General features: G+C 43.3%; 1 protein-coding gene across 2 annotated transcripts in view; it reads right to left on the bottom strand.

Moving 5' to 3' along the window:
• TMEM131L (transmembrane 131 like) overlaps positions 1–25298 on the bottom strand; it is a 160004-nt gene that overhangs the window by 125566 nt on the left and 9140 nt on the right. For both annotated transcript variants that reach the window (XM_038755015.1, XM_038755016.1), the window contains exon 3: positions 22986–23029. In XM_038755015.1, coding sequence (XP_038610943.1) covers positions 22986–23029 — 44 coding nt within the window. The remainder of the gene's footprint in view (positions 1–22985; positions 23030–25298) is intronic.

Below are 25298 nucleotides of genomic sequence, written 5' to 3'. Positions count from 1 at the left end.
AGTTGTATTTTTGAATTTTTTCAAGAGCCAACCCAGTCATCAACCTGAACACCAAAACCTCCTCCCACTATTAAGTTATTTTGGGGTATTTCTATTTTCTGTCCTCCCCTATACCAGGAAAACTGAACAGTCAAATATCATCGCCGGCAACACAGCAGACACCTCCACAATAAACAGGAAACTAGAAAACTGAATCAAGAAGACCACCGTAGTCTTTGGGAGACTGACAAAGAGTGCGGTAGCTGTGTGGCATCAGGATTTAGACCAAGGCCTGTATTGCCATCTTCTCTACGGTGGTGACACCTACACCACACACATATGCCACATCCGACTCCTTAAGCAGTGCCATCAACACCACTTAATAAGCTAAACACAACATCAATGAATGAGAAAGGACCACAAATAACAAAGGCCAGGAACTAACGAAATGTCCTAGCACTGAAGCTATGCTCACTCAAACACAGATTCACTGATGGAACGTGTGAGGAAAATGGAGGGCAGCGGGGCTTCTCGACAGCTGCGAACAGCTGCTGGAGGAAGAGCTTAAAGGGAGCAACCAAAAACAAGAGGGACTGAGGAAACATTTTAAAGTTAAAGCAAAGTAAGAATACTGAATCCCCACTGAAAAATGGAGACAACTAAAGCAGACATACCAGCATGGTGAACTGCAGTCAAAAAAGGACCAGCTACTCAATCAATCAATCAATCATATTTATTGAGCGCTTACTGTGTGCAGAGCACTGTACTAAGCGCTTGGGAAGTACAAATTGGCAACATATAGAGACAGTCCCTACCCAACAGTGGGCTCACAGTCTAGAAGGGAGAGACAGAGAACAAAACCAAACATATTAACAAAATAAAATAAATAGAATTGTAATACAAAGAAGTAAAAGCAAAAAACAACATGACAGCATGACAAAAGGCAATCCTTGTGTGAACACAGTATGGTTAGGGCTATGGATCCCATCTTGGCCTTCTCAAAAGACAAAAGTACCCTATGTAAGTTACGCCATCAGTGTGAACTTCTTCAACTGTACATGGGAGTCTCTCTCTCACCTCTCTCTCTCTCTTTCTCCCTCTCCAACTAAATTAGTCCCCAACCCCATCCTCGCCCGAGGTAAATACCCCAAATATCCCAAAGATAGGGGTCATGGGCTCTTCCGCCTTCTCCACCCTCTCCCAGAAGCTATGGAGAGCATTTCTGTTTGGCTCCAGCCCAGGAGGGTCCCAAACTGCTCCAAAGGTATAGAGGGGGTGGAGTGCGGATTTCTCGGACACCTGGGGCATTTCCTCAATCTTCACCCTGTTTCTCCAGTTCTCCTTGGAGCAATCCGACAGGAGTCCTTCACATTTTTGCAATTCCCTCTCCACTTTCCCCTGGCTTGTTTCTCTTCACAGTTCTTTTTAGAACTCCTCTGGGTCCTGTGGTCCCCACTGTCAAAATCTGACTATACCTGAAATGACCTTTTCCCCAGCTAAGGAAACAGCATATTGGGCACAATAACTCCTATTGCTCAGGAAGAGCTGCAGGGTTAGGATGGGGGAAAAGCAATCAAAATCAATGTGGAATGCTAATCTGCAGCCAAAAGGTTCTTGACCAGGCATTCATTTCCATTTTGCCAAGCTGTTCCTCTGTGAATGTGCCTGGTATCTCTCACACCACATCCCCTCCCCCTGGGCAACTTCTGTTCCTCTCCGGTCAGTCTTGGTTCAGTCTAACCTCTACTTTCTCTCCCCTGAGAAAGGCACACATTTAGATGGCCGCTCCGGCCATTTGCTTCTCTTTTGCCTGTCTTGTCTGGTCAAAGTAACACGATACAGAACAGCAAAGGTAAGATTCAAAATATAAAAGCGAGGGTTGGAAGACTTTGTCAGGTCACTTATGTCGATCCCTTGCTTCTAGATAAGAATGTCCCCTCTTACCATTTTAAGACTTCATTTTCTAACAAGAATAATAATAATAAAAATGGTACTTGTTAAGTGCTTACTATGTGCCAAACACTGTTCTAAGCAATGGAGCAGATACAGGGTAATCAGGTTGTCCCACGTGGGACTCACACTTTTAATCCCCCTTTTACAGATGAGGTAACTGAGGCACAGAGAAGTTAAGTGACTTGCCCAATGTCAGACAGCAGACAAGTGGCAGAGCTGGGTACAAAACCTACGTCCTCTGATTCCCAAGCCCATGCTATTTCCACTAAACTATGCTGCTTCTCTGTTTTCTCACAGCCCTTTACAATCAACAAGTCATTCCTAGGGTCTACCCTAAATCACAACTCCTGGAATAAATCACTCCCTATGTCCTCTTATTTTACCAACAGTGGAATTTTAAAATATGTATTTGCCATCTATTAACCCCTTAATCTTCTCTTCATCAACAACTAGAGTATTCACTGAACATCTGCTGGGTGCAGAGCACTGTTTTAAGTGTCTGGAAGAGTACAGTAGAGTACGATGATCTGGTCTTTAAGGAGTTTACAATCTAGCATAAAAGACACTAAAATAAATTACAGCTAGAAGGATGAAGGAGAAACGGATACAAGTTAGTGTTTAAATCCCAGGGCAAAAGCTACATGCGTAATATAGAAGTGGTTGAGCAAACATGTGTGTGGGTGGTGTAGAAGTGTTGGCTGTACATGGTATAACCTTAAGAGATTACAAATTAATTGGGGAAGGCCTCCAGGAGAAGATGCTAAGTAGACTTAATTCCTTAGCCTTTTCCTAAAAGCCTATTTCCCCTTGCAACTCTGTTGCTGGTCTATGTGAAAGAGATTTGCACAGGGACCTGGGAAACCTGGGTTTAAACCCTGGTTCTGACTGTAAATGGCCAACGAAGGCAAAGACTGCACAGGCACTTTGCAGCATGCTCCACCCTTGCCCACCTGTTGACCCGTTGCGCCCTGGGCCCAGGAGGAATATGACTGGAAAGAAGGAATGAGAGATAGTGATGATGTGCAAGCCACTATCACTATAATCAATTCCTTTGCACATGTTACCTAATAATAATAATAATAATTTGTGATATTTGTTAAGAGCTTACTATGTGCCAAGCAGCACACTAAGCCCTTGGGTAGATATAAGCTAAAAAGGTCAGACAGAATCCCTGGCCCATATAGGGCTCACAGTCCTGACATCTCAGGGCCGTGGCTGATACAATGCCCCAGACAGGGAATCCATCTTTTCTTTTGTGCTCTCCCCTGGTTTCTCCATAAGTCCTCCACTTACCACTGTAGTTTGCAATTACATAACAGGAAGGTCTTTCTGCTGAGTCCTCTTCCGGCAACAGAAACACGCTCACTAGAATGTACAGCTGACAACTTTTAAGAAATCTATACCCACTCCAAATCCTTATTTAAATTCATACATTCACAGGGCAGGCAGATCTCCATTCACATTTTTCTGTAAGAGGCTGTTTTTGAGTGAAAAGGAACAATGCCGGGGGAGGGAAAACGAGGCAGCATGAAACACTGATAAACACCCAGTCACCATCACTGTCATCAAAAATTACTACAAAACATTTACTGATGCTGTAATAAGCACCATACCAAATTTAATCACAAGAAACATGGTTCCTCCCTACCCATGAGGCGCTTATAAAGAGGGACAACTCAGGGGAGACAAATACCTCTCCACAGTGCTTTGGACCAGTGCTCTGCCCAGAGCAGGTGCTCCATCAATACTATTGATTGACCTCTGGCACAAAGCATGGAAAAAAAAAGGATGTGGGAATCAGGAATTGTGGAAATGAAAGCAACGGGACTAGGTTAAAATTAATTTGTTTGGCAAGGATAGCATCTTCATAAAAGTTTTACTTTGTAGCCTACAACAACTACACCCCAAAGATAATGCGAATTACACATTTAAATATCTATCCCATATCAATCTTCCCCCAGCTAACAGGCTTCCTTTTTTGTTCTCTGGACATAATAGTCTCAAAAGAACACATGCCACGGCGAAAAACAGGCTTGTGAACTAAATAATTTACATGTCTTTTTCTTGTCATCTTTCCCAATGCTGAAAATAAAATCCATGAATAATTCACAGGAAGAAAAAATTGCCCAAGAATTAAAGATCAACATGGCAAACTAAGCCAAATCTTAAGCAGATGTCTAGCCTTCAGGTACCCTGAATCCTCCCACAATGTGGGGGTTAAGTTCTCGACGAACTCCACGTTGAGGAAAATTCCCACTCTACTGTGGCAACTTCCACCAATACCATGCTCATGTGGCCACCTGCTTCTTCCATCAGTTGTTCTACCCAGACAGACAAGCATGGTCAGAAGAACGTACTCTAATTTCCTAACATTGCCTACCAAAAACACACGTTAAGAAAAGGCTCAGTGCAGACCACCTCATGCTTGTACTGGAGGAGGCCTCTATGCCATTCTGAACTTTGTGGAGCTCAGAGGCTTTAATAAAAACAAACTGCACTGCAGTAGGTCCCTCTGGCCACACTGCCAAGATATCAGTGGCCTGGGGGCTGGTCAGCCGGGCCTACTGCCTCTCAAGTTACTAGGCCTCTGAAAACCCAGTTCTAAGTGGCTTGGAGGGGCCTTGCTGTATCTCTGACTGTCCAGACCATTGGAGCTAAGCCTAGTTGGAGGAAGGGCAAGCCAGATATGTCAGAAGCTACCCAAGTTCAATGGCCACAGATACGGTTTCAGTAGCTCCAAACAGCCCAGAAGTGGGAGTTACACTCTACTGATTCTAGACCTGGGCAGGGGACTTCTGGCTTGGCCGCAACCCCAGGCTTGAACACCGAAATGGTGGGCTGCTTCCTCTGGGCAGATTTGCATAGTTTTGCTTCAGGTGCCAAGGAAGACTTATTTAAAAGCTGTGACCTAACCTGGCTAAATTTGGAACTAACTTTAGCTTAATGTGCTGCATACTATGTACATACACACAGTTAAGCCACTCTTTGGTTCCTAAGTTTCTGCCAATTTTTAGTTTACAGGCAACCCGTGGTAACTGAGTGAAGGGAAAATTACAGGGAAGGGAGGAAAGGGAAGCCACAAGGGCCAGAATAAAAACATCCTAAAAACAATTCCTCATAGGAGCTCCTTGTGGGCAGGGAACATGTCTACCAACTCTGTTATACTGTACTCTCCCAAGTGCTTAGTTCAGTGATCTGCACACAGTAAGCGCTAAATGAATATGATTAATTAGTGACACCCAATGCTGGGGACAACTAGAGGAGCACGAGCATCTTGAAAGAGGATGCTCTAAAGGATACCAGAATTTTCTTCAGCACTGTTGCATCTACTTTTCACTGCACCTCAATCTCAACTAATCCCATTTCTGACCACCTGCTCATGTTCTCCCTCAGGCCTGGAACTCCCTTCTGCTTCATATCCGACACACCACCACTCTCCCACCTTCAAAGCCCTCCCACGATCACATCTGCTCCATGAGGCCTTCCCCAATTAAGCTTTCAATTCCCCTACTTGCTCTCCCTTTTGAGTCATCTATTCATTTGAATCTATACCACTTAAGCACTTGATATTCCCATATGCATATCCTTATGCTCTGCCATTTCCAATCATATATACTGAGTACCGTATGCAGAGCACTGTACTAAATGCTTGGGAAAGTACAATGTAAGAGTTGATGGACACATTCCCTGCCCACAACTAGTTTAAGTCTAGAGGGGGAAACAGACATTAATATAAATTAATACATATATAATTACATATATGTACACAAGTACTGTGGGGTTGAGGGTGGGGGTGAATAAAGGATGCAAATCTAAGTGCAAAAGTGAGGCAGAAGGAAGTGGGAGACGACAAAATAGGGTTTAGGCCTCTCAAGGCCTCCTGGAGCAGATGCGCTTTTTAAATAAGGCTTTGAAGGTGGGGAGTGGCAGGCTGTCAAATATGAAGGGAGAGGAAGTTTCCCCATTTGCAATTGATTTTAATGTCTTTTAATGTAATGACTGTTTTATTGTATTTTAATATCTACCTCCCCCTCTGACTCTAATCGCTTCGTGGGCAGTGATCATACCAACTCCACTGTATTGTACTTTCTCAAGTACTTAGTATAGATTGTCCAACCCAATTATGTTGTACCTACCCCAGCGCTTAGAACAGTGCCTGACACATACCATTATAATTATTATTCACACTACCACCAGGACTTGCTAGAATCATAGGTGTGGGATCATAGGTCTGTCTAGATCTTGCTTACCTCATTTGCAAGATGGAGGTAAATCCTACCCATCCCTACCTCTTAGGGATGTTGTGAAAATACAACTGGACAAGTGACTTCAAAGTGCTGAATGAGCCCAAAGATACGGTATGCTTAAATCAATGGTATTTATTGAGCACTTACTATGTGCAGAGCACTATACTAAGTGCTTCATTATACAGTAATTACAATACTACTTATCCCAGCCAAAGGATATGTGAAGTAAACTACCGTCACAATTGAGGGTTGTTGCTGGTGGGGTAATGGATCCATAGGCAAGGCGAGACCACAATTAGTTGTTCCCCCTCTGGCTTTCTCTGATGCTCTCCCCGAAGTCAGCTTAGTTACGTGCTCCCACCTGAGATGATTCCCCAACACTTGCTACAACCGCGTCATCAGAGCAAAGCAGACGGACTTGGGCCGGCCAGAGGAGGAGATTCCCTGCACTGAGAGCTCCAAACCCCAACGCTTCCCCAGAAGCCCCAGTGATCATGTGGCCAAGTGATGAAAGGTAAGAGGCGGAGGAAGCTGAAACAGAACAGAAAGGCTAGGCCTCTCCTCTTCCAGACTGCTCAGCAATGCAAGTCAATCAAGTTTGAAAAGCCCTAGAGGCCAATTTTAAGGCTTTCCCCTGATAATAAATAAAATTAATAACAGGGCTATTTGTTAAGCACTTACTATGTGCCAGTAATGTACCGAGCTCTGGGGTAGATACAGGATTATCAAGTCAGACAGTCCCTGTCCCATGTGCAGCTCGCAGTCTAAATACAGAGTCAGCTTCTCCAATGTAAAACTAAAACTGGACTCAGCAACCTCAGGTTTCCCTCTGCCCATCCCATCTTTTAGAGAAGCAGCGTGGCTCAGTGGAAAGAGCACAGGCTTGGGAGCCAGAGGTCATGGGTTCTAATCCCGGCTCCACCACTTGTCAGCTGTGTGACTTTGGGCAAGTCACTTAACTTCTCTGGACCTCAGTTACCACATCTGTAAAATGGAGATTAAAACTGTGAGCCCCAGGTGGGACAACCTGATCACCCTGTATCCCCCCCAGCGCTTAGAACAGTGCTTCGCACATAGTAAGCACTTAACAAATGCCATCACTATTACTATTATCTTTTAGTAAAGGGTCTTGATAGTCTTGGTGGTGAGAGATTGGATAAGACTCACTGAAGGTTGAAAGGGAGGGAAGCATGCAGGAGTAGCTCACTGGCACAAAGGAAAGAACCAACACATATTCCTTGAGTACTCCGATTATCTCCTATGGAGAAAATGTTCTCCCCATCCCCCTGTCAAATCTGCTTGAAACACAAAAGCATGAAATGTTTTTCATGAAATATTCCCACAAGCTAAAACTTTCCCTTTTAATTCCATCAGTACGATTGTTTTGCCATGGCAATCCCCATGACACAAAACTGCACCATCAGCAGTCATGGGTAGTTAAGCCTCAAATGACTTGGCCTTCTCCAAATCCGACTTGCACCTTCAGGCTTTCGGTCCACATCTGCGGGGAATGGGAGATAAAGCTAATCTCATGACTACCAGCACCCAGAGGTGTCAGCAGAAATTCGAGAGAGGCCAGGGAGGGGAAGACTACGGAGAAGGTTACAGAACAGTCCCTTGAAACTTTGCCATCTTTGTCTTCTGAGTGGGTGGGTAGGTATAAGAGGGTAGATGACAAGAATCTCAAGAAATTCCAGTGGTTGCCCATCCACCTCCACTTCAAACAGAAACTCCTCACCATTGGCTTTAAAGCACTTATTCACCTTGACACCTCCTACCTCACCTCACTGCTCTCCTACAACAACCCAGCCCACACACTTCATTCCTCTAATGCTAACCTTCTCACTGTATCTCTATCTCGTCTATCTCGCCACTGACCTCTTGTCCACATCCTACCTCTGGCCTGAAATGCCCTTCCTCCTCATATCAGACAGATAATTGCTCTACCCCAATTCAAAGCCTCATTGAAGGCACATCTCCTCCAAGAAGCCTTCCTTGACTAAGCCCTCCTCTCTTCTCCCACTCCCTTCTTCACCACTCTTACTTGCTTCTTCATTCATCCTCCCTCCCATTCCCACAGCACATATGTACATCTGTAATTTATCTATTTATATTAATGCCTGTCTCCCCCTCTAGACTGTGAGCTCAATGTGGGCAGGAATGTGTCTGTTGTTAAATTGTACTCTCCCAAGCTTGTAGTACTGTGCCTTGCACACAGTAAGTGCTCAATAAATACGACTGAAAAAATGAATACTGAAAAGACCAGGAATCTCATCCTACCTCCCACCTAAAACTGTTCCTCAATTGCATCTAGAGGTCTAGAGGTGGCAGATTCCAGCCCCCAAGCATGCCCATGTAGTCACTTAACTCATGCAGTTTGCCCCAGGTTACCAGAAGTGAAAGGCCTCCTGACCTCAAGACATGTTGAAGGAACCCTTAATTCAGGCACTCCAAACTCAAAGCCTACCATGAAGTTAATCCAAGCACTTATTCTAACCTATCTCGATTACTGCATCAGCCTCCTTGCTGACCTCTCTGCATCCTGTCTCTCCCCACCTCAGTCCATACTTCACTGCTGCCCATTCAGTTCATGTTTTCCCACTCCTTTTTGAGAACCTCCAGCAGTTGCCCATCCACCTTGGCATCCAACAGAAGCTCCTACCATCAGCCTTAAAGCTGTACTTGTTCTACTTGTACTTCCCAAGCACTTAGTACAGTGCTCTGCACACAGTAAGCGCTCAATAAATACGATTGATTGATTGATTGATTAAAGCACTCAATCGCCTCGCTCCCTCCTACCTTACCTCCCTGATTTCCTGCAATAACCTAGCTGGCAATTCTGCTCCTCTAATGACTACCTACTCACTACACCTTGATCTCATCTATCTCGCTGCCAACCTCACCCACGTCCTGCAACTCTCTCCCTCTTCATATCCAACAGATGATCCACTCTTCCCACCTTCAAAGCCTTATTAAAAACACATCTCCAAGGAGTCTTCCCCGACTAAGCCCTCAACTCCTTTTCTCCCACTTCCTTCTTTGTTGTTTACCCTTGGATTTGCACCCTTTACTCACCACTTCCTCAGCCACAGAGCACTTATGTACATATCCATAATTTATTTATCCTAATGTCTGGCTCCCCCTCTAGACTGTAAACTCGTTGTGGGCAGGGATCGTGTCTACCAACTCTGTTATACTGTACTCTACCAAGCGCTTAGTACAGTGATCTGCACAGAGTAAGTGCTCACTCAATATAATTGATTGACTGAAGTTGTCGGCAAACCAAAGGACAACAGATCACAACGGAAAGCTGAAAAAAGACAGTCAAGGCACACATGTCCCAGCTCTGCCGTGGCCTGGAACACACTTCCTGCTTAGCAGTGAAAGGGTTCCAGGCCACAGCTCTCCAGAATCCTGAGCCCCTCTGCCTGCAGTGAGTTTTCAGTCCCAAAACTCTCAAAGGCAGCGGCAGCTCATTGCTCTGGCTGGCCCATTTAGCAGGCAGAGGCAGGGGACGAGCTGTCTCCTTCCATGATTTTCACAGCTGCTGCTTCTGCTGTACAAGGAGAAAGGTCTAGATCAGTATGAGAGTGAGAGTGAGAGAGAGAGACAGAGAGAGAGAGAGTGTACGATGTGTACATCTTTATCTCCATGCCTCATCTGTCCATATCTTTTTATCTGTGTCTCTTGTGTATCTTTACTTCTGTCTTTCTTACCTGCCCCCTTTCCTGCCTTCTCCCTACACTCTTGCACGTCTGTCCCCAACCTATGGAAACCACCACTAGCATTACATCTGCAAGGAAATAAACACAGTTTCAGGACCAATTAAATTTCCATTATGTTCCACACTCTCCCTCTCCCCTACTCTTTGCTGGCTGCCCCTCTTCCCCAGCGCTTATTCCTCCCACTCTCCTTCCTACCCATTTTACCTCAACCACATTCCATCTTAGCCCAAAAGCTTCTTGAAGACAGGAACCTTCATTTCATTTAACAGAGCAAGCATTTAATAAATACCACTGATGGATGGAAGGAGAGCTCCTAGCACCTTTGGTTGATTAAAAGGCAATGCACCTGTGGTTATGTGAGTCTAGCTAGATATTTTGGCATCTATACATCCCTAACAAACCGAGCTTCTTGAGCAAAACTAGAGTGACTTGAATATCATGCTAATGAGCCAAGCTACTATGCCATCACTTCTTGGGGTGCAAAATTCTAATGAGGATCTGAAGACAAACTTCATTTTTATCTCAAAATGATGGGCATTCAAATTAAATTCTTTAATGGCAAAAAATTACAGTAAATACTGTAAAGATGGTATATAAAGAGAAGTATGCAATGTCAAAAAGTGGGTTTCATAAAAGCTAGTTTTACAATTCATAATTCATCATGGACTGGTAATATATTTTAAGAAATAACAGTTTTTCAGATGCTTAAGTTTTTCCCTAGTTTGGGAAAAGTTAAATAATTAAAAATAAAAATAACCATTTCTTGGATGCATTTAAACATTTCTAGAGTTCTTATACATTCACACACACACACACACACACACAATTTAGAAGTTAGAAAGAGATATCAATCAATTGTATTTATTGAGAGCTTACAATGTGCAGAGCACTGACCTAAGAGCCTGGGAGAGTACGAGTTAGCAGGTACTTTCTCTGCCCTCAACAGGCTTACAGTCTAGAGAATACAGTAGAATGTAATTTTTTTTATTTCATCTATTCTAACAGAATATATTTTTACTTAGGGTGCGTTGTTTTAGTTTAAGGAAAAACGAAAGCAGAATTAGATAGAACCAAGCACAACATAATTACAGGAAGAGCATGGCACTAGGATACAGGAGACCAGGGTTCTAATCACTGCTCTGCAATTGGTCTTCTGTGTGACCTTGGGCAAGTCACTTGACTTCTCTGTTTCCTCATCTGTAAACTGGGGACAGGATACCCGCTCTCTCTAACTGTAACCCCCAATGAGGGAAAGGGTCTGAGCCCAATCACTATTGCATACTTATGCCAGCAATTAACACTATACTTAATCATTTAATCCTATTAATATTATTATGGCCATTGCAGCCCAAAAAAACACTTTCTGACTATTCTTTCTTGTATATGTTCATCAATTCTTAAGTACCAATACTGGAAGAAACAGTGATGTAGATGGTTCAAAAGAGAGACCCTAGTTTGGGCTCTTGGGCAGTGGGAGAATTTGGTCCTATGGCTTTTCAGAGCAATGCGGGGGAAGCAGCTTGGATCAATGGAAAGAATCAGTAGTGAGCTGCAGAGTGAAGGGAAGAGGTAAAACAAGGTTTGCCCAGGTATTGACTTTAAAATTCTGCCATGAGAGCTGAGAAAGTGAACAGTCAGTTCACTTGCAAAAGAACAAATCAACAGTTTAGGAAATGTTCTATCTCAAATACCGCCTCTTCTTCCTCTACCTTTTCTGCTCAGCATCTCCCTTCACGATTTTGCTACAATCAATCAATAGAATTTATTGAGCACTTCCTGTGTGCAGAGCTCTGTACTAAGCTCTTGGGAAAGTACAATACAGTAGAGTTGATAAATGTAATCCTTACCAACGAGGAGTTTACATTCTCAAGGGGGAGACAGACATTATAACAAAGTACAGATGATGAAAATAGTAGAGTATAAAGATGTACGCATAAGTGCTGTGGGGCTGGGGTGAGGATCTATCCAAGTGCCCTAGGGGTACACAGCCAAGTGCAGAGTTGATGCTGGGGTCGGGGGGTAGAAGAAGTGAGGGCTTAGTCAGGGAAAGCTTCTTTGAGATGCGATTTTAGGGGAGTTTTGAAGACGGGGAGAGTGATGGACTGTCGGATATGAAGTGGGAAGGAGTTCCAGGCCTGAGGGAGGATGTGGGCAAGGGGCTGGTGGTGGGACAGATGAGATCAAAGTAGAGGGAGTAGGTTGGCATTAAAGGAGCAGAGTTTGCAGATTGGGTTGCGGTAGATCAATGAGGCTGGTAGGAGGTAGAGAGCTGTTTTGAGCCTAAAGCTGATGGTAAGGAGTTTCTGTTTGATGTGGAGGTGGATGGGCAACCACCTGCTCAGCTTCTATTTTGAGGCATTCTTCCCTCCTCTGCCTCTTTTCCTTTCCTTTTTCCTCCCACCCAGAAAGAAGAAAGCTTATCTGATCCAACTGTATTGTACCTACTCCAGGGCTCAATCATAGTTACTGTATACTGTACTCAGCGCTTGGGAGAGTACAACACAACAGAGTTGGTAAGCATGTTCCCTGCCCTCAAGGAGCTTTATGTCAAAATATGAATGTATTTCTTATCTCTTTTAGAATGTAAGGCTTTAGAGAGCAAAGTCCACACCATTCTATGCCTTGGGCACACCCTCTTCTGCAAAAATCGGCATCTGGCACCTCCATATCCTCTCACCCGCACACCTTGAGGCAATCATTTCGGCTCCTCGTGGGGACTTAACATTGTTATGGCATACCTCAATTTTTCAAAGTTCAAGAGATGTGGCCCTACTAGTACAATTACAGTAAAATGCCTGTCGTCAATAGGGAGAATGGCAGTGAAGACCAAGAAGTGAGTTTCCCTATGCACCATCTAAAACTTTTAAAAAATTGGAATTAATTTTGAATTTACAGTCACAGATGGATTAAAAGATGTAAGAATTGAGACACTAACAGAACAAGTGCTAACTTCTTCTCATCTGACATTTTCAACCCAAATTACAGAGCAGAATTGAATAAACAGAAAAGTGGATATGGAATCACCTCAATACTCACATGGCAGGCCAACCATAACCAATGTCAGAACTGGAGGCAAAGCTCCCCAGTAACACACATCTGCTGTTTAAGTTAAAAGAAAATCAAATGACCGAACATCCAGTCATCTGAAGATGGAGCTTGTTGAAGCACTTAAACCCACACAGAAGCCCTGTGACACCTAGGGGATTGCCAGTTATTCACGTAACTAAAGCTGAGGAGACGGTCTACAGAGGTTCTTGACTAGGAAGCAGGAAAGCTAACCTTCTGATTTTAAGTATTAGCCAATACAGAAACACACAAAAGCAGACCAGCTGTAGGAAACCTTAAGGACTAAAAGTGAATGGCACAGAACATACCCCTCCGCACCCCACCAGGGGTGAATATATCCATTTGCCCTGTTTCGCTTGGTACAAGCACAGGCTTTTAAAAGACAGTTTTATTTTCAAAAAATTAAACCGGCCCAATGGCTTAATAGTTTCATTTGCTTGAATCCGAGTCACAGACATATGATTTTATTTGGGGACTAAGTCATTTGATCGTTTGCCTCAGGACAGCAACAATTATTCCAGAAATTAAAAAGAAACCATCCCTGTCTAACAGCTTACCATCTATATTAATGAGGCAACATACGGCAGGTTCTGGCACAGACAAGTGCGCGCGCATATTTTTTTTTCTCTCTCTCTCTCACAAATAAAAACTGCTCCTGTCCAAAATTCCAAAAGCCATCTGTTGGCAGCAGAGGTTTTAGCAGTTGGAAGACCTCCTGCTGGAGCTAGGGTCATCAACAAACGGACAACTCAGAAGGGATTCTGCCCTAATTTAGAGTTCCCTGAAATTTGACTGGAGGGCCAAAGGAAGCATCTGAATTAATATATTGAAATGAACATGCCTGAACATGTATTTTTATCCCTTTGAGGAAACAGGACCAATAGGCTTGTATTGCTAGCAGCTCGTTAACAGAGGCAAGCCCTGTGATGCAGAAAAGAGAAACTGTCAGTAGGAGTGGCCGAAGCAGGAATAGGATTTAGTTCTGACTTTCAAGCCAATATTCCAGCCACAATGTCACTCGGGGAATTTCCCCTGAGAAGCCATTTTAAATAAACTTCAGAGCTCTGGGTACCATTCCCCAGGAGATAGTGACAGTCTCCCACCTTGAATATACTGTTTCAAGGCCACCAGGGTAAATTTAATAAGCTGTTGTGCCAAACAAACGGAACCTCAATCAATACTGCTGATTATGAGGATAAGACCCATGGGCTAGAATTTACTTCCTAATGTTTATTTCCTTTCCCTGGCATACATTTTTTCAAAAATAATCTGAATGTCTTGCAACGATACAGCATCTCTTATTATACATGTGAAAAGCAGTTAAAAGGAACTAAGTTTGGTGACACTAATGATGGACAAACACTCAAAAGTAAGTTGAGGCTAAATGAAAAACCTCCTCCCTAGAACACAGTGGATAAATTAATCACTCATTGATGACCATTCCTAGAGAGGTCTGAAATACGTGAACAGCAGGGGATAACCACATTGGCCAAGTACATTTAGTAATTTCAGACTTTTGTTAAACAGCATTTACATAGATAGGCTTGGCTCTGGACCTCAATTACTTGGCCATTATCCTGCAAAGCAGGATGTCTTTAATTCAGGAGAAAACTGCACACCTATTGTTGCTGAGACCAGTGGATTTTCAATGGCTTTAGTTAGAGTCAGTTCCCCAGGTCAGCCTAGTGTGGTCTAAGGCACAAGTAATAATAATAATAATAATGATAATAACAATAATAATTGTAGCATTTGTTAAACGCTTACTATGTGCCAAGCACTGTTCTGAGCACCGGGGTAGATACAAGGTAATCAGGTGAGACACAGTCCCTGTCCCACAAGGCGCTCACTGTCTTAATCCCCATTTTACAGATGAGGTAGCTGAGGTACCGAGAAGTGAAGTTACTTGCCCAAGGTCACACAACAGACGTGTGGCATGGCCAGGAGTAGCACCTATGATCTCTGACTCCTAGGCCCCCAGGCCCATGCTTTTTCCGCTAGGCCACACTGGGCAGAGGAGTGCTTTGTCAACTGCATACCTGGTCTCCCACATGCAGGGAGGGACAGGTTGGGGTGGAGTGGAGTGTTAACAGGACACAGTGGTGTGCAAACCATACCATCACAGGACTAATAATACTGTGGTATCTGTTAAGCCCTTACTATGTGCCAAGCACTGAACCAAGAGTTGGGGTAGATACAAGATCATCAGATTGGACCCAATCTCTCTCCCACATGGGGCTCACAGCCTGAAGGGGAGGGAGAACAGGTATGCCAACCCTATGTTGGCCCGAGCCCGCACCCTCCGCTCCTCTGCCGCTAACCTCCTCACTGTGCCTCGTTCTCGCCTGTCCCGCCGTCGACCCCCGGCCCAAGTCCTCCCCCTGGCCCGGAATGCCCTCCCTCCACACATCCGCCATGGTAGCTCTCTTCCTCTCTTCAAAGCCCTACTGAGAGCTCACCTCCTCCAGGAGGCCTTCCCAGACTGAGCCCCCTCCTTCCTCTCCCCCTCATCCCCCTCCGCATCCCCCCGCCTTACCTCCTTCCCCTCCCCACAGCACCTGTATATATGTATATGTTTGTACATATTTATTACTCTATTTTACTTCTACATATTTATTCTATTTATTTTATTTTGTTAATATGTTTTGTTTTGTTGTCTGTCTCCCCCTTCTAGACTGGGAGCCCGCTGTTGGGTAAGGACCGTCTCTATATGTTGCCAACTTGTACTTCCAAGCGCTTAGTACACTGCTCTGCACACGGTAAGCGCTCAATAAATACGATTGAATGAAGGAAGGAACCCTACTTTACAGATGTGGAAACTGAAGGAGTGACTTGCCCAAGGTCACACGGTGGACAAGTGGGGGAATCAGGACTAGAACCCAAGTCGCCTGTCTTCCAGACCTATACTCCTTCCACTAGGCAATACTGCCCTTGAATCGTCTCAATCTGGCTAATGCTAACCAAAAAAAAATACCTCCAAGGAAGGAGAGTCCACCACTTCACCCCTCCCAGGGCAAGTCCCAGTGTTTCTCATCTCTGGGAAACTTCTTATCCTAAATTTATCTAAGTAGAGAGTTAAAGACTCAAAAGTGTGCAAAGACTGCTCAAATCAAAACACCCCTCCCAAACTGAACATACATAAAGGACAAGGACCACCTATTGGTAGGAAGAGATAAATACTGTACTCCCCCAAGCACTTAGTACAGTGCTCTGCACACGGTAATCGCTCAATGAATATGGCTGACTGACGAAAGATGACTTCTTTCTGATGGTTTCCCCTCCTATCTTTGATGAACATTTGCATCTTCCTATTTCTTGGATTCCTCCAACCAGAAGAAAAAGAGAAACCTGAACACAAGAGAGGGGCAAGGTAGAGAGTATCGTTAGGGCCCTTTCTATAAGTTAAAGGAAGATTCTCTCTAACAGAGTTCTGTTGACAGCATCTAAAAATAGATTTAAACCCCAGAAGAATCCATTAACCACACAGCATGATCCCCAGTGGAGCACTCTTTTGGGAAAGACTGAAATTGTATCTTGAAATTCTAAACAATGTCTGCCCTCTCTCGAGCCATGTACAATGGTCACTGCTCCTCCCCCAGGCATTGCTTTAGGGGGAACACATGTCTCTCCCTGTACTTTGGGAACTTTCCATTGTCTACTGATCCTCCTTCTATTCCACCTCCTAAAAGGAGGCATTCTAGGGGAGGGTACCATAATTCTGAATATCTTGCTGAGAGGAGCTGATTAATACAAAAGTGGTCTTTATGAACCTATAGTTGGGTCGTCTCAGCCCAACCGTTGAACTCTAACATATGTTCTCTGTCTCCTTACCAGATTGATGGATGGAAACTGTTTGTCTCCACCTTCCTGTGTAGTGCACAGACCTTTCCTTAATTTATCTCCAACTGAAGAAAAGGAACCAATTTCCCAGGATTTCAGTGTTTGGCAAATTAACAAGTTAGAAACCTACCAGGCAATACTCAAGTCAAGCTCAAGCTAGGAGGAAACTAGCATAAAAATCCAGAGTGCCAATGTTTGCCTTATTGAAAAAACACAGAAAATGACAAAGGAACAAATTACTTCAAACTATTTCAGGGGGTTTGTGGGGAAGGACTTCAAGGCAAGTATAAAAGACAGGAGTTTTAGGTAAAGTTCCATTCTCCACATAGTCAGTAACTTTGCTCCTTGCTGACCTCCCAGCCTCCTGTTTCTCCCCACCCCCAGTCCATACTTCACTCTGCTGCCCAGATCATGTTTCTACAAAAACGTTCAGGACATGCCACTGCACTCCTCAAAAACTCCAGTGGTTGCCCATCCATCGCCACAAACCAAAAACTCCTCACCATTGGCTTTAAAGCATTCGACCTTGCCCCCTCCTACCTCACGCTTCTCTTCCACTTCGCTCTTCCAGTGCTACCTTTCTCACTATGCCTCGATCTTGTGCTAACCTTCTCACTGTGCTTTGATCTCGCCTGTCTTGTCACCAACTCCTAGCCCACGTCCTGCCTCTGGCCTGGAATGCCCACCCTCCTCAAATCCAACTGACAGTTATGCTACCCTCCCATCCCTGCTTCAAAGCCTTATTGAGGCCTTCCCGGACTAAGCCCTTCATTTCCTCATCTCCCACTCCCTTCTGCATTGCCCTGACTTGCTCCCTTTGCTCGGATTCCCCTTTCCCAGCCCCACAGCACTTATGTACATTTCTGTAATTTATTTATTTGTATTGATGTCTGTCTCCCCGGCTCAAACCTGTAAGCTCACTGTGGGCAGGGAATATGTCTGTTTATTGTTGTACTCTCAAAGAGCTTAGTACAGTGCTCTGCACATAGTAAGTGCTCAATAAATACAACTGAGGGAATGAATGAATGCACGATACTCACAAAACTATTCGGAGCTGGGACACACAACCGCTCTAGAAAGTGGGTACAATATTTGCTTTAAGTTCACTGGCAAGAATACTGAAGTAACATTTATTAGGACCTTAAAATAAACTCTTTGTCAAGCATTAGCATGTCAGTATTAAAAAGCCTTTTGAAATTGCTAAGTTAACTACTGATTCAATAGTAAAATCTAGTACTAGAAAAGGGACCCAAGAATCTTATGAAGTCAAGCCTGTAGGCAGGTCAAATTTTTAACGAAAGAAAAGAAAACTCCCTGCGTTCCTTCAAGTTACTACCAATGCCCATTGTTTTCAAATGCATCCTGTGGAGATGCGGACTGGAAAAAAAGACTGCTTAATGTTATTTTAATAAAGTTGCAATGTTAGTGAAGCATTTTTTAAATGCACATATTATTTATATTAATAAAGCTTTCACCAAAAAGAAAACCATAGCTTCATTAAAAACAACCTTTTTATGTAAAAAAAATGCACATTTGGGTGTAGATTACAAACATGTGAAAAGACATCACTATCCATAATGAGTGAGGAACAAACAGCAGAAAGGTAAATTATGGGATCAATGTAAATTGTACTTATTTTGAGACACAGATGACTTTATTATCTAAGGAAGCCCTTGAAGGTTCAAGTTCTAACTTTAATTTTCTACAAGACAGTAAAAAGAAGCTCTCAATTCCCAAATCTGCTGCGAGAGCCCCAAATTACCAGAAAAGAAATTACATTTCAAGGCACTTTTGTTATTTTAAATCTCAGTCTCACATCTAACAGCAATGGTTTCTCTGACATATTCTTTCAGAAATTTCTAACATTTTATTAAGCAGATCCACCAGAGCTAGCCCAGTACCTCTTCTGTTACTAAGCAGAAACAAGTGTCCTTTTTCTAAGCCTCTCTGGGCATAAGGAGTAATTGGTTAATATGTGTGTGTGTGTGTGTGTGTGTGTGTGTGTGTGTGTGTGTGTGTGTGTGTGTGTGTGTGTGTGTTGGAGGGTGGTGGGGGGAGAAATGGAGAAGAAGTAAGACTACTGTATTGTGCAGGATGGAAAAATCTATAAATAGCACGAGGGTTTTTTGGATTTTTTTAAGAGGGGTTTATTAGTACTTTAGTACTGTCATGCAGTATTAATACTCTAGTTAAATAATACTGGCAATCCTCAGAAGTTTAGGATCCTGAAAAATACAGGAGTAGTTCCCCTTTTGAATTCACATTCCCAGATAATACAAATAAAAAGCTGATAGAATGCATGTGAACAGAGCAATTACCCAACATGCTTCCTAGAGCATGCTGGAGCCTTAACAAGAGCTAAAGTCACTTTTCATCTACTCTTGTTACTGAATCCCAACAGCAATGTTACTTTTCCAGCAAAAGGAAAAGATTACTAGTGATATTTGAGAATGCCCAAGAGAGGCTGGGGTTTAAAAAAAAAAAAGCCACCTCTCAAACTTTGCATTTCAATTCTTCAACCAGAAACACAGACCAACCATCTTCAGAACATGCAATTAAGGTAATCAGCTCAGGAACTTCCCCGGACCCAAAAAGAAAAAAAATACAGGAAAATAACCTAGAGCAACTGATATGAGATCCTGCAAGTAAATGTTATAATGCCATTCGGTGGAGGAAAACTGAAGGTGTATCTGCCAAGGAAAGTAATCCTGAAGGCCACATGACAGAAAGACTAAAAGCACTGGAAGGAGAAAACACAAGCAGCCACCAGACAAGAGGCAATGAATTCAGCTGCAACAGGAGGAAATTGGTCAAAACACCAAAACGGGAAGAACAAGGGATGACAACGAAGAGACTGTTGCGAAGGAAACTGCCTTTGGCTCTGTGACCTGACCCCTTCTTCTCTAGGGGGTACAGTATGAACACCTTGGGCCGGGAAAACCGGGGAGGGCTCTGTCCTGGCCTGGAAAAGCCCGGGAAAGCCACAGAGTCAACAAAGACCTTTCCGGTCCACAGTATCCTGGAGCAACAGACAGTTCAAAGATTTGGAGTTCAGGACCCTCAGGGCCACTCTGGGTCTTCCTTAAGGGGGAAATGGACCTCCAGAACCAGTCTCGACAGAGCTGATGTGGGACTGCTCTAGGCCCGATCTAACCTAGTCAGAACCGCCTCTCCCCTGAACCCTAACCTCCCTTCCTAAACCAAGACAGAGAACCCGATCGGTCTGAATGGGGGGTCTGTGGGATAAAAAAAAATTAAAATTTCCTGACTATATTCTCTCTTGGGCCACAGTTCCACTGGAGTAACAGGCTCTACAAAGATGCCAGATGATTGTTCCTAAATGGCTTTTATGTCCAGCTGAAGTGTAAACCAGTCTCAGAATTAAAAAAAAAAAAATCATAGCCACAAACCAATGATGTTGTACATTCAGGATTGTGAACAAATTCTTTTAGACAGATACTGCTGTCACACTACAGGTTGTCATGACATTTTGGAAAGAATGCTGTCGTAGAATCAGAGAACATATTGTTGACGAATTGTACTTTCCAAGCGCTTAGTACAGTGCTCTGCACACAGTAAGCAATCAATAAATACGACTGAATGAATGAATTTTTCCAAAAGTGTGCATATCTGCATAAAATGCGTATGGGTGGATACAACATGTGATGGAAGAAATGATTTTATAGGGCCCGGTACAAGTAGTACTACTTGAAATTTCATGAATGCGAGGTTCTTCAGGAACACAATCCCAACATTATGGCTAAACTGACTGTCTATTTGCCAAATACATAGCAAAAGAATAAATTTAAACTGGAAATTGAAAAGCAACATGAATTTTCAAGGGTGCCTGGCTTACCAATCCGGAAATGTCAGCCAGGCCAAAACGATTAAGACAGAGACGAGTTTGCACTGCTGCAAAAATCATATTTTGAAACTAGCAGATCTGTCATTTAGGAAAATGGAAACAAGTCAGGGTCTGTTGAATCCTCCCTCAATCGTCCCAAGGTTAGGCTCTTGGCACCCTCCTACCTCACCTCCCTTCTCTCCTACAGCCCAGCCCGCACCCTCCGCTCCTCTGCCGCTAACCTCCTCACTCACTGTGCCTCGTTCTCGCCTGTCCCGCCATCGACCCCCGGCCCACATCCTTCCCCTGGCCTGGAATGCCCTCCCTCCACACATCCACCAAGCTAGCTCTCTTCCTCCCTTCAAAGCCCTACTGAGGGCTCACCTCCTCCAAGAGGCCTTCCCAGACTGAACCCCCTTTTTCCTCTCCTCCTCCCCATCCCCCCCTCCCTACCTCCTTCCCCTCCTCACAGCACTTGTATATATATTTGTACAGATTTATTACTCTATTTATTTTACTTGTACATATTTACTATTCTATTTATTTTGTTAATGATGTGCATATAGCTTTAATTCTATTTGTTCTGACAACTGACACCTATCTACATGATTTGTTTTGTTGTCTGTCTCCCCCTCCTAGACTGTGAGCCCACTGTTGGATAGGGACCGTCTTTATATGTTGCCAACTTGTATTTCCCAAAGGCTTAGTACAGTGCTCTGCACACAGTAAACGCTCAATAAATACGACTGAATGAATGAATGAAAATGATGACTACAGTCTCAGTTCCCTCATCTGTCAAATGGGGATTAAGACTGTGAGCCCCCTGTGGGGTAACCTGATCACACTGTAACCTCCCCAGCGCTTAGAACAGTGCTTTGCACATAGTAAGCGCTTACGTGGCTCAGTGGAAAGAGCACGGGCTTTGGAGTCTGAGCTCATGGGTTCAAATTCCGACTCTGCCAATTGCCAGCTGTGTGACTTTGGGCAAGTCACTTAACTTCTCTGGGCCTCAGTTACCTCATCTGTAAAATGGGGATTAGGACTGTGAGCCCCCCGTGGAACAACCTGATCACCTTGTAACCTCCCCAGCGCATAGAACAGTGCTTTGCACATAGTAAGCACTTAATAAATGCTATCATTATTATTATTATTATTACAAATGACATTTTAAAAAAAGGACCAAAGGCAACAAAGGCAACAGACCAGAGGCAACAAAAGCAAAAGGACCAGAGGCAACAAAAATCTTTTCTCCCAGATCAAAGCCCTAAGCTAAAAGAAGAATACTGGCAATGACTGGAATTTTCTGGAAGAAGCAATGTGCATCAACCTACTCTGCCAAACTTGGAGGCATAAAGTCTGCATATTGTTTGCTGGAAGAAAAAGGGGGGGAAAGAGCACCTAATGGCAAAGGATTGAGTGAAGAAAAACTAGTAGTGGAATAATCTAGATTATTTTCTCCAAGGATTACCTGTGATAAATTGGAAACAAATTTTTTTTTAATGCAGTAGTTTGGGAGAGAAAAAATTTACCTCACCTCCAAAACAGACACACAATAGATACCCAGGGGGATATATTTTCTGATCATAACTTAAGTACCAATTTCCCTTGTGAAAAATTGAAGTCTGTACAAAACACAATTACATTTGTCTATCTCATTAGGTTTGTGATATGAATAATTTAATGGTACTGAAAATAATACTTATTTAGACAGGGGAAAATTACATATATTAGTAAGAACATAAAACATCTTAATTTGAATAGAGAAACTGAATATCACAAATTTGTTACATATAAATCCTCTTCTTTCAAACAAGGCAACTTTATTAGGAATTCCGTAGGTCTCAGAGCAACTTGCCAGGAATATTATTTTGTGTGTTTAAATGAAATCAGCAAATTATACTCATTTTTAAGATACAAGGCTGTCAATACCTGTGAGGATACGATTATTTTGTTCTTATAGGAATGTATTCTCACATCAGCTAAACAACCAGACATCATGGAATGGCACATGGATATACTTCTTAACCTTGACCCTTGCTTTTTCTCCCCTAAATAACCCTACTTCTGGCCCACATACATGATCTACATTTATGATCTCCAGTAGTAAAGCAAAATTTTCCTGTAGTCTAATATATTCATAAGGCTTTCTTGCTAATATGTGACACAATGTTAACTGTTACAGACGTCATGACACTAATACCAGGAAAAGAGATTATAAATGAAACAAGTGTTCAGAAAACTAGTCTGATTTCAAACAGAATATAAAATAGACAATGGACAAAAGAGTAAATGAGACAGGCCTCGAGATTCCCCCAGGTGGTTGACTTTGCTTACCTTGCCTCTTGCGGATGGTCCTCCACATCCTCCTCTGAATCAGCCTATTGAACAAAGAAAACACTTTTTATGAGATATTTCAAAAGGAGAACAGAGTGTTCACCAAAAACAGACTTCTTTAAATCCCACCAAGGCTGATGTACTTTTAATGACTCACTAGTAAAAAGCCACAAATTGTAAAATGATTTAAGTGGATCCACTGCACACAAAACTTCTGCTTGCTTAAGTAGTTAACTCAACCCAGCCAACAGGAGTGAATTTTACTTCATACCTACCTTAGGACCCTGATTCTCAATCTGCTGTCCCATAATCAATAAAATTCCAACATAAAGACTTCCCCCTCTATTCCGGAATCCCTAAAATATATTTTCTTGGTCATTTTAAATCACCAGTTCTAAACATAAAATCTGTTGAAATTTATCAACAGCATAAACCACACTTGAGAGTTCACCTAAAAACTGTTGCATAGACCTTCATTATGACTACAACTGTTTCACCAATAAGGAAAAGGACTTTAACAGAAGCTTGGTAAATACACTGGCTACCACCAGCACCATGTCAATGGAAATTCCAAATCAATACAGGATTTGGTGGTCTTCCTCCTAACATCACTGCACACTCATATTCACTAGTTGTCTTTTAGACTTCATGTCTCTATTACCGTTCTTTTGCCAGAGAGGAATATTCTTCCTTGAGATTTCCAGTAGCTTGAGAGGCAGCATGGCCAAGTGGATAGAACACAAGACTAGGAAACAGGAGACCTATGTTCTAATGCCGGCTCTGCCATTTACCTGCAGTGAGACCTTGGGCAAGTCATTTAAATTTCCTGTTACTCAGTTTCCTAGTCTGTAAAATGGGCACTCACATCTGCTCTCCCTCCCCTTTAGCCTGTGAGCCCCATGTGCGAAAAAGACTGTGTTTGATCTGACTGTACTGAATCAACCCCAGAGCTGAGCACAGTACTTGCCACATTGCTCCTTCTCTATCCTAAAGGAAAACACAGCTAATTGTGAGCCAAAACGTGCTAGGTTCAGCAAAGTATTACTAGTACAGTTTCATTTTCTATCAATTTCAGCTCCTGTTCATCAACTCTGGAAAGAAATAAAAGTGGGGGAAAGGAGAGACGGAACATGAACAGAGTTTAGGTCAGATCTGAACCCTGCCGCTTCAGCCCCAGACGGGGGGCCCCAGCTTTAAATCACAACAGTGCATCTCTGGAAAGGAACTAATCTCTGTTCTGGAGGCAGGGGAATGGACCAGATGATCCCTCAGGATCCCTCCCTCGAACGTGATTCTTCACAGAACCCATAATCTCAGTCTCAGTAATAAAAGGTTGACGGAGCTACCGAGAAATACCTCCTTGTCCCTACAACCTGCCCTTTCAAAAACAGGTCCGGAAAGCAACGACAGAACACCAGGCCACACGTACCATATTCTCGAAGTTTAAAGCAGTGGCCCTGCCTACGTCTTCAACACTGATGACAATTTTGAAGACAGAGATAGGAACAGGATACTGTGAAACACCACACTGAAGTCACACTCTAGTTGAACATCGTCATAATAATTATAATAATTTCAGTACTTATTAAATTATGGTACTTACTAAGCGCTTACTATGTGCCAGGCACTGTACTAAGCACTGGGGTGGATACAAGCAAATTGGGTTGGACATAGTCCTTGTCCCACGTGGGGCTCACAGTCTCAATCCCCATTTTATTGATGGTAACTGAGGCACAGAGAAGTGAATTGACTTGCCCAAGGTCACACAGCAGAGAAGTGGCAGACAAGAAGTCCAGGAGTTCAACACCCATAACCTCTTTACTGCTTCAGTGTTTTCCCTTTTTCCAACCCTCGCCAGCTACCACCCATCCAGCCACCCGTCTAAATTGATTACACAGACCGTGGCAGACTCAAGGCTTGAAGACTGCAAACTAAAATAATCTTCCAAACCTATGGCTGCCATGCATCACTGCACTACTTTTGGCCTTCCCTTGGCTCTCCATTATCTTCCATGATAAATTCTGGTGTCTGACTGTTACCTGCAAAGTTTTCCCATCAGTGGTCCCATTCGCCCACACCTCACCATCTTTCCCAACCAAACCTGCCTTCCTGTAGCCCTCTTGTATTTGACCCTCTTCTCATCTTCGAGTCTTGACCCAAGACAACCTCAATACATGGGACAACCTCCCTCCTCTTGTTAAAAATTTGCACAACTGAAGCAGGAACTTCTCCCAATTTTCCCATCCCCACCCTTTCTCCAAATCATCAACACAAGCCATACATGGCCACTTCTCAACTCATTCTTGTAATAAA

This window comes from Tachyglossus aculeatus, chromosome 12, assembly GCF_015852505.1.
Source record: "Tachyglossus aculeatus isolate mTacAcu1 chromosome 12, mTacAcu1.pri, whole genome shotgun sequence".
NCBI lineage: Eukaryota > Metazoa > Chordata > Mammalia > Monotremata > Tachyglossidae > Tachyglossus > Tachyglossus aculeatus.
This window is presented reverse-complemented; position numbering and strand designations above follow the sequence as displayed.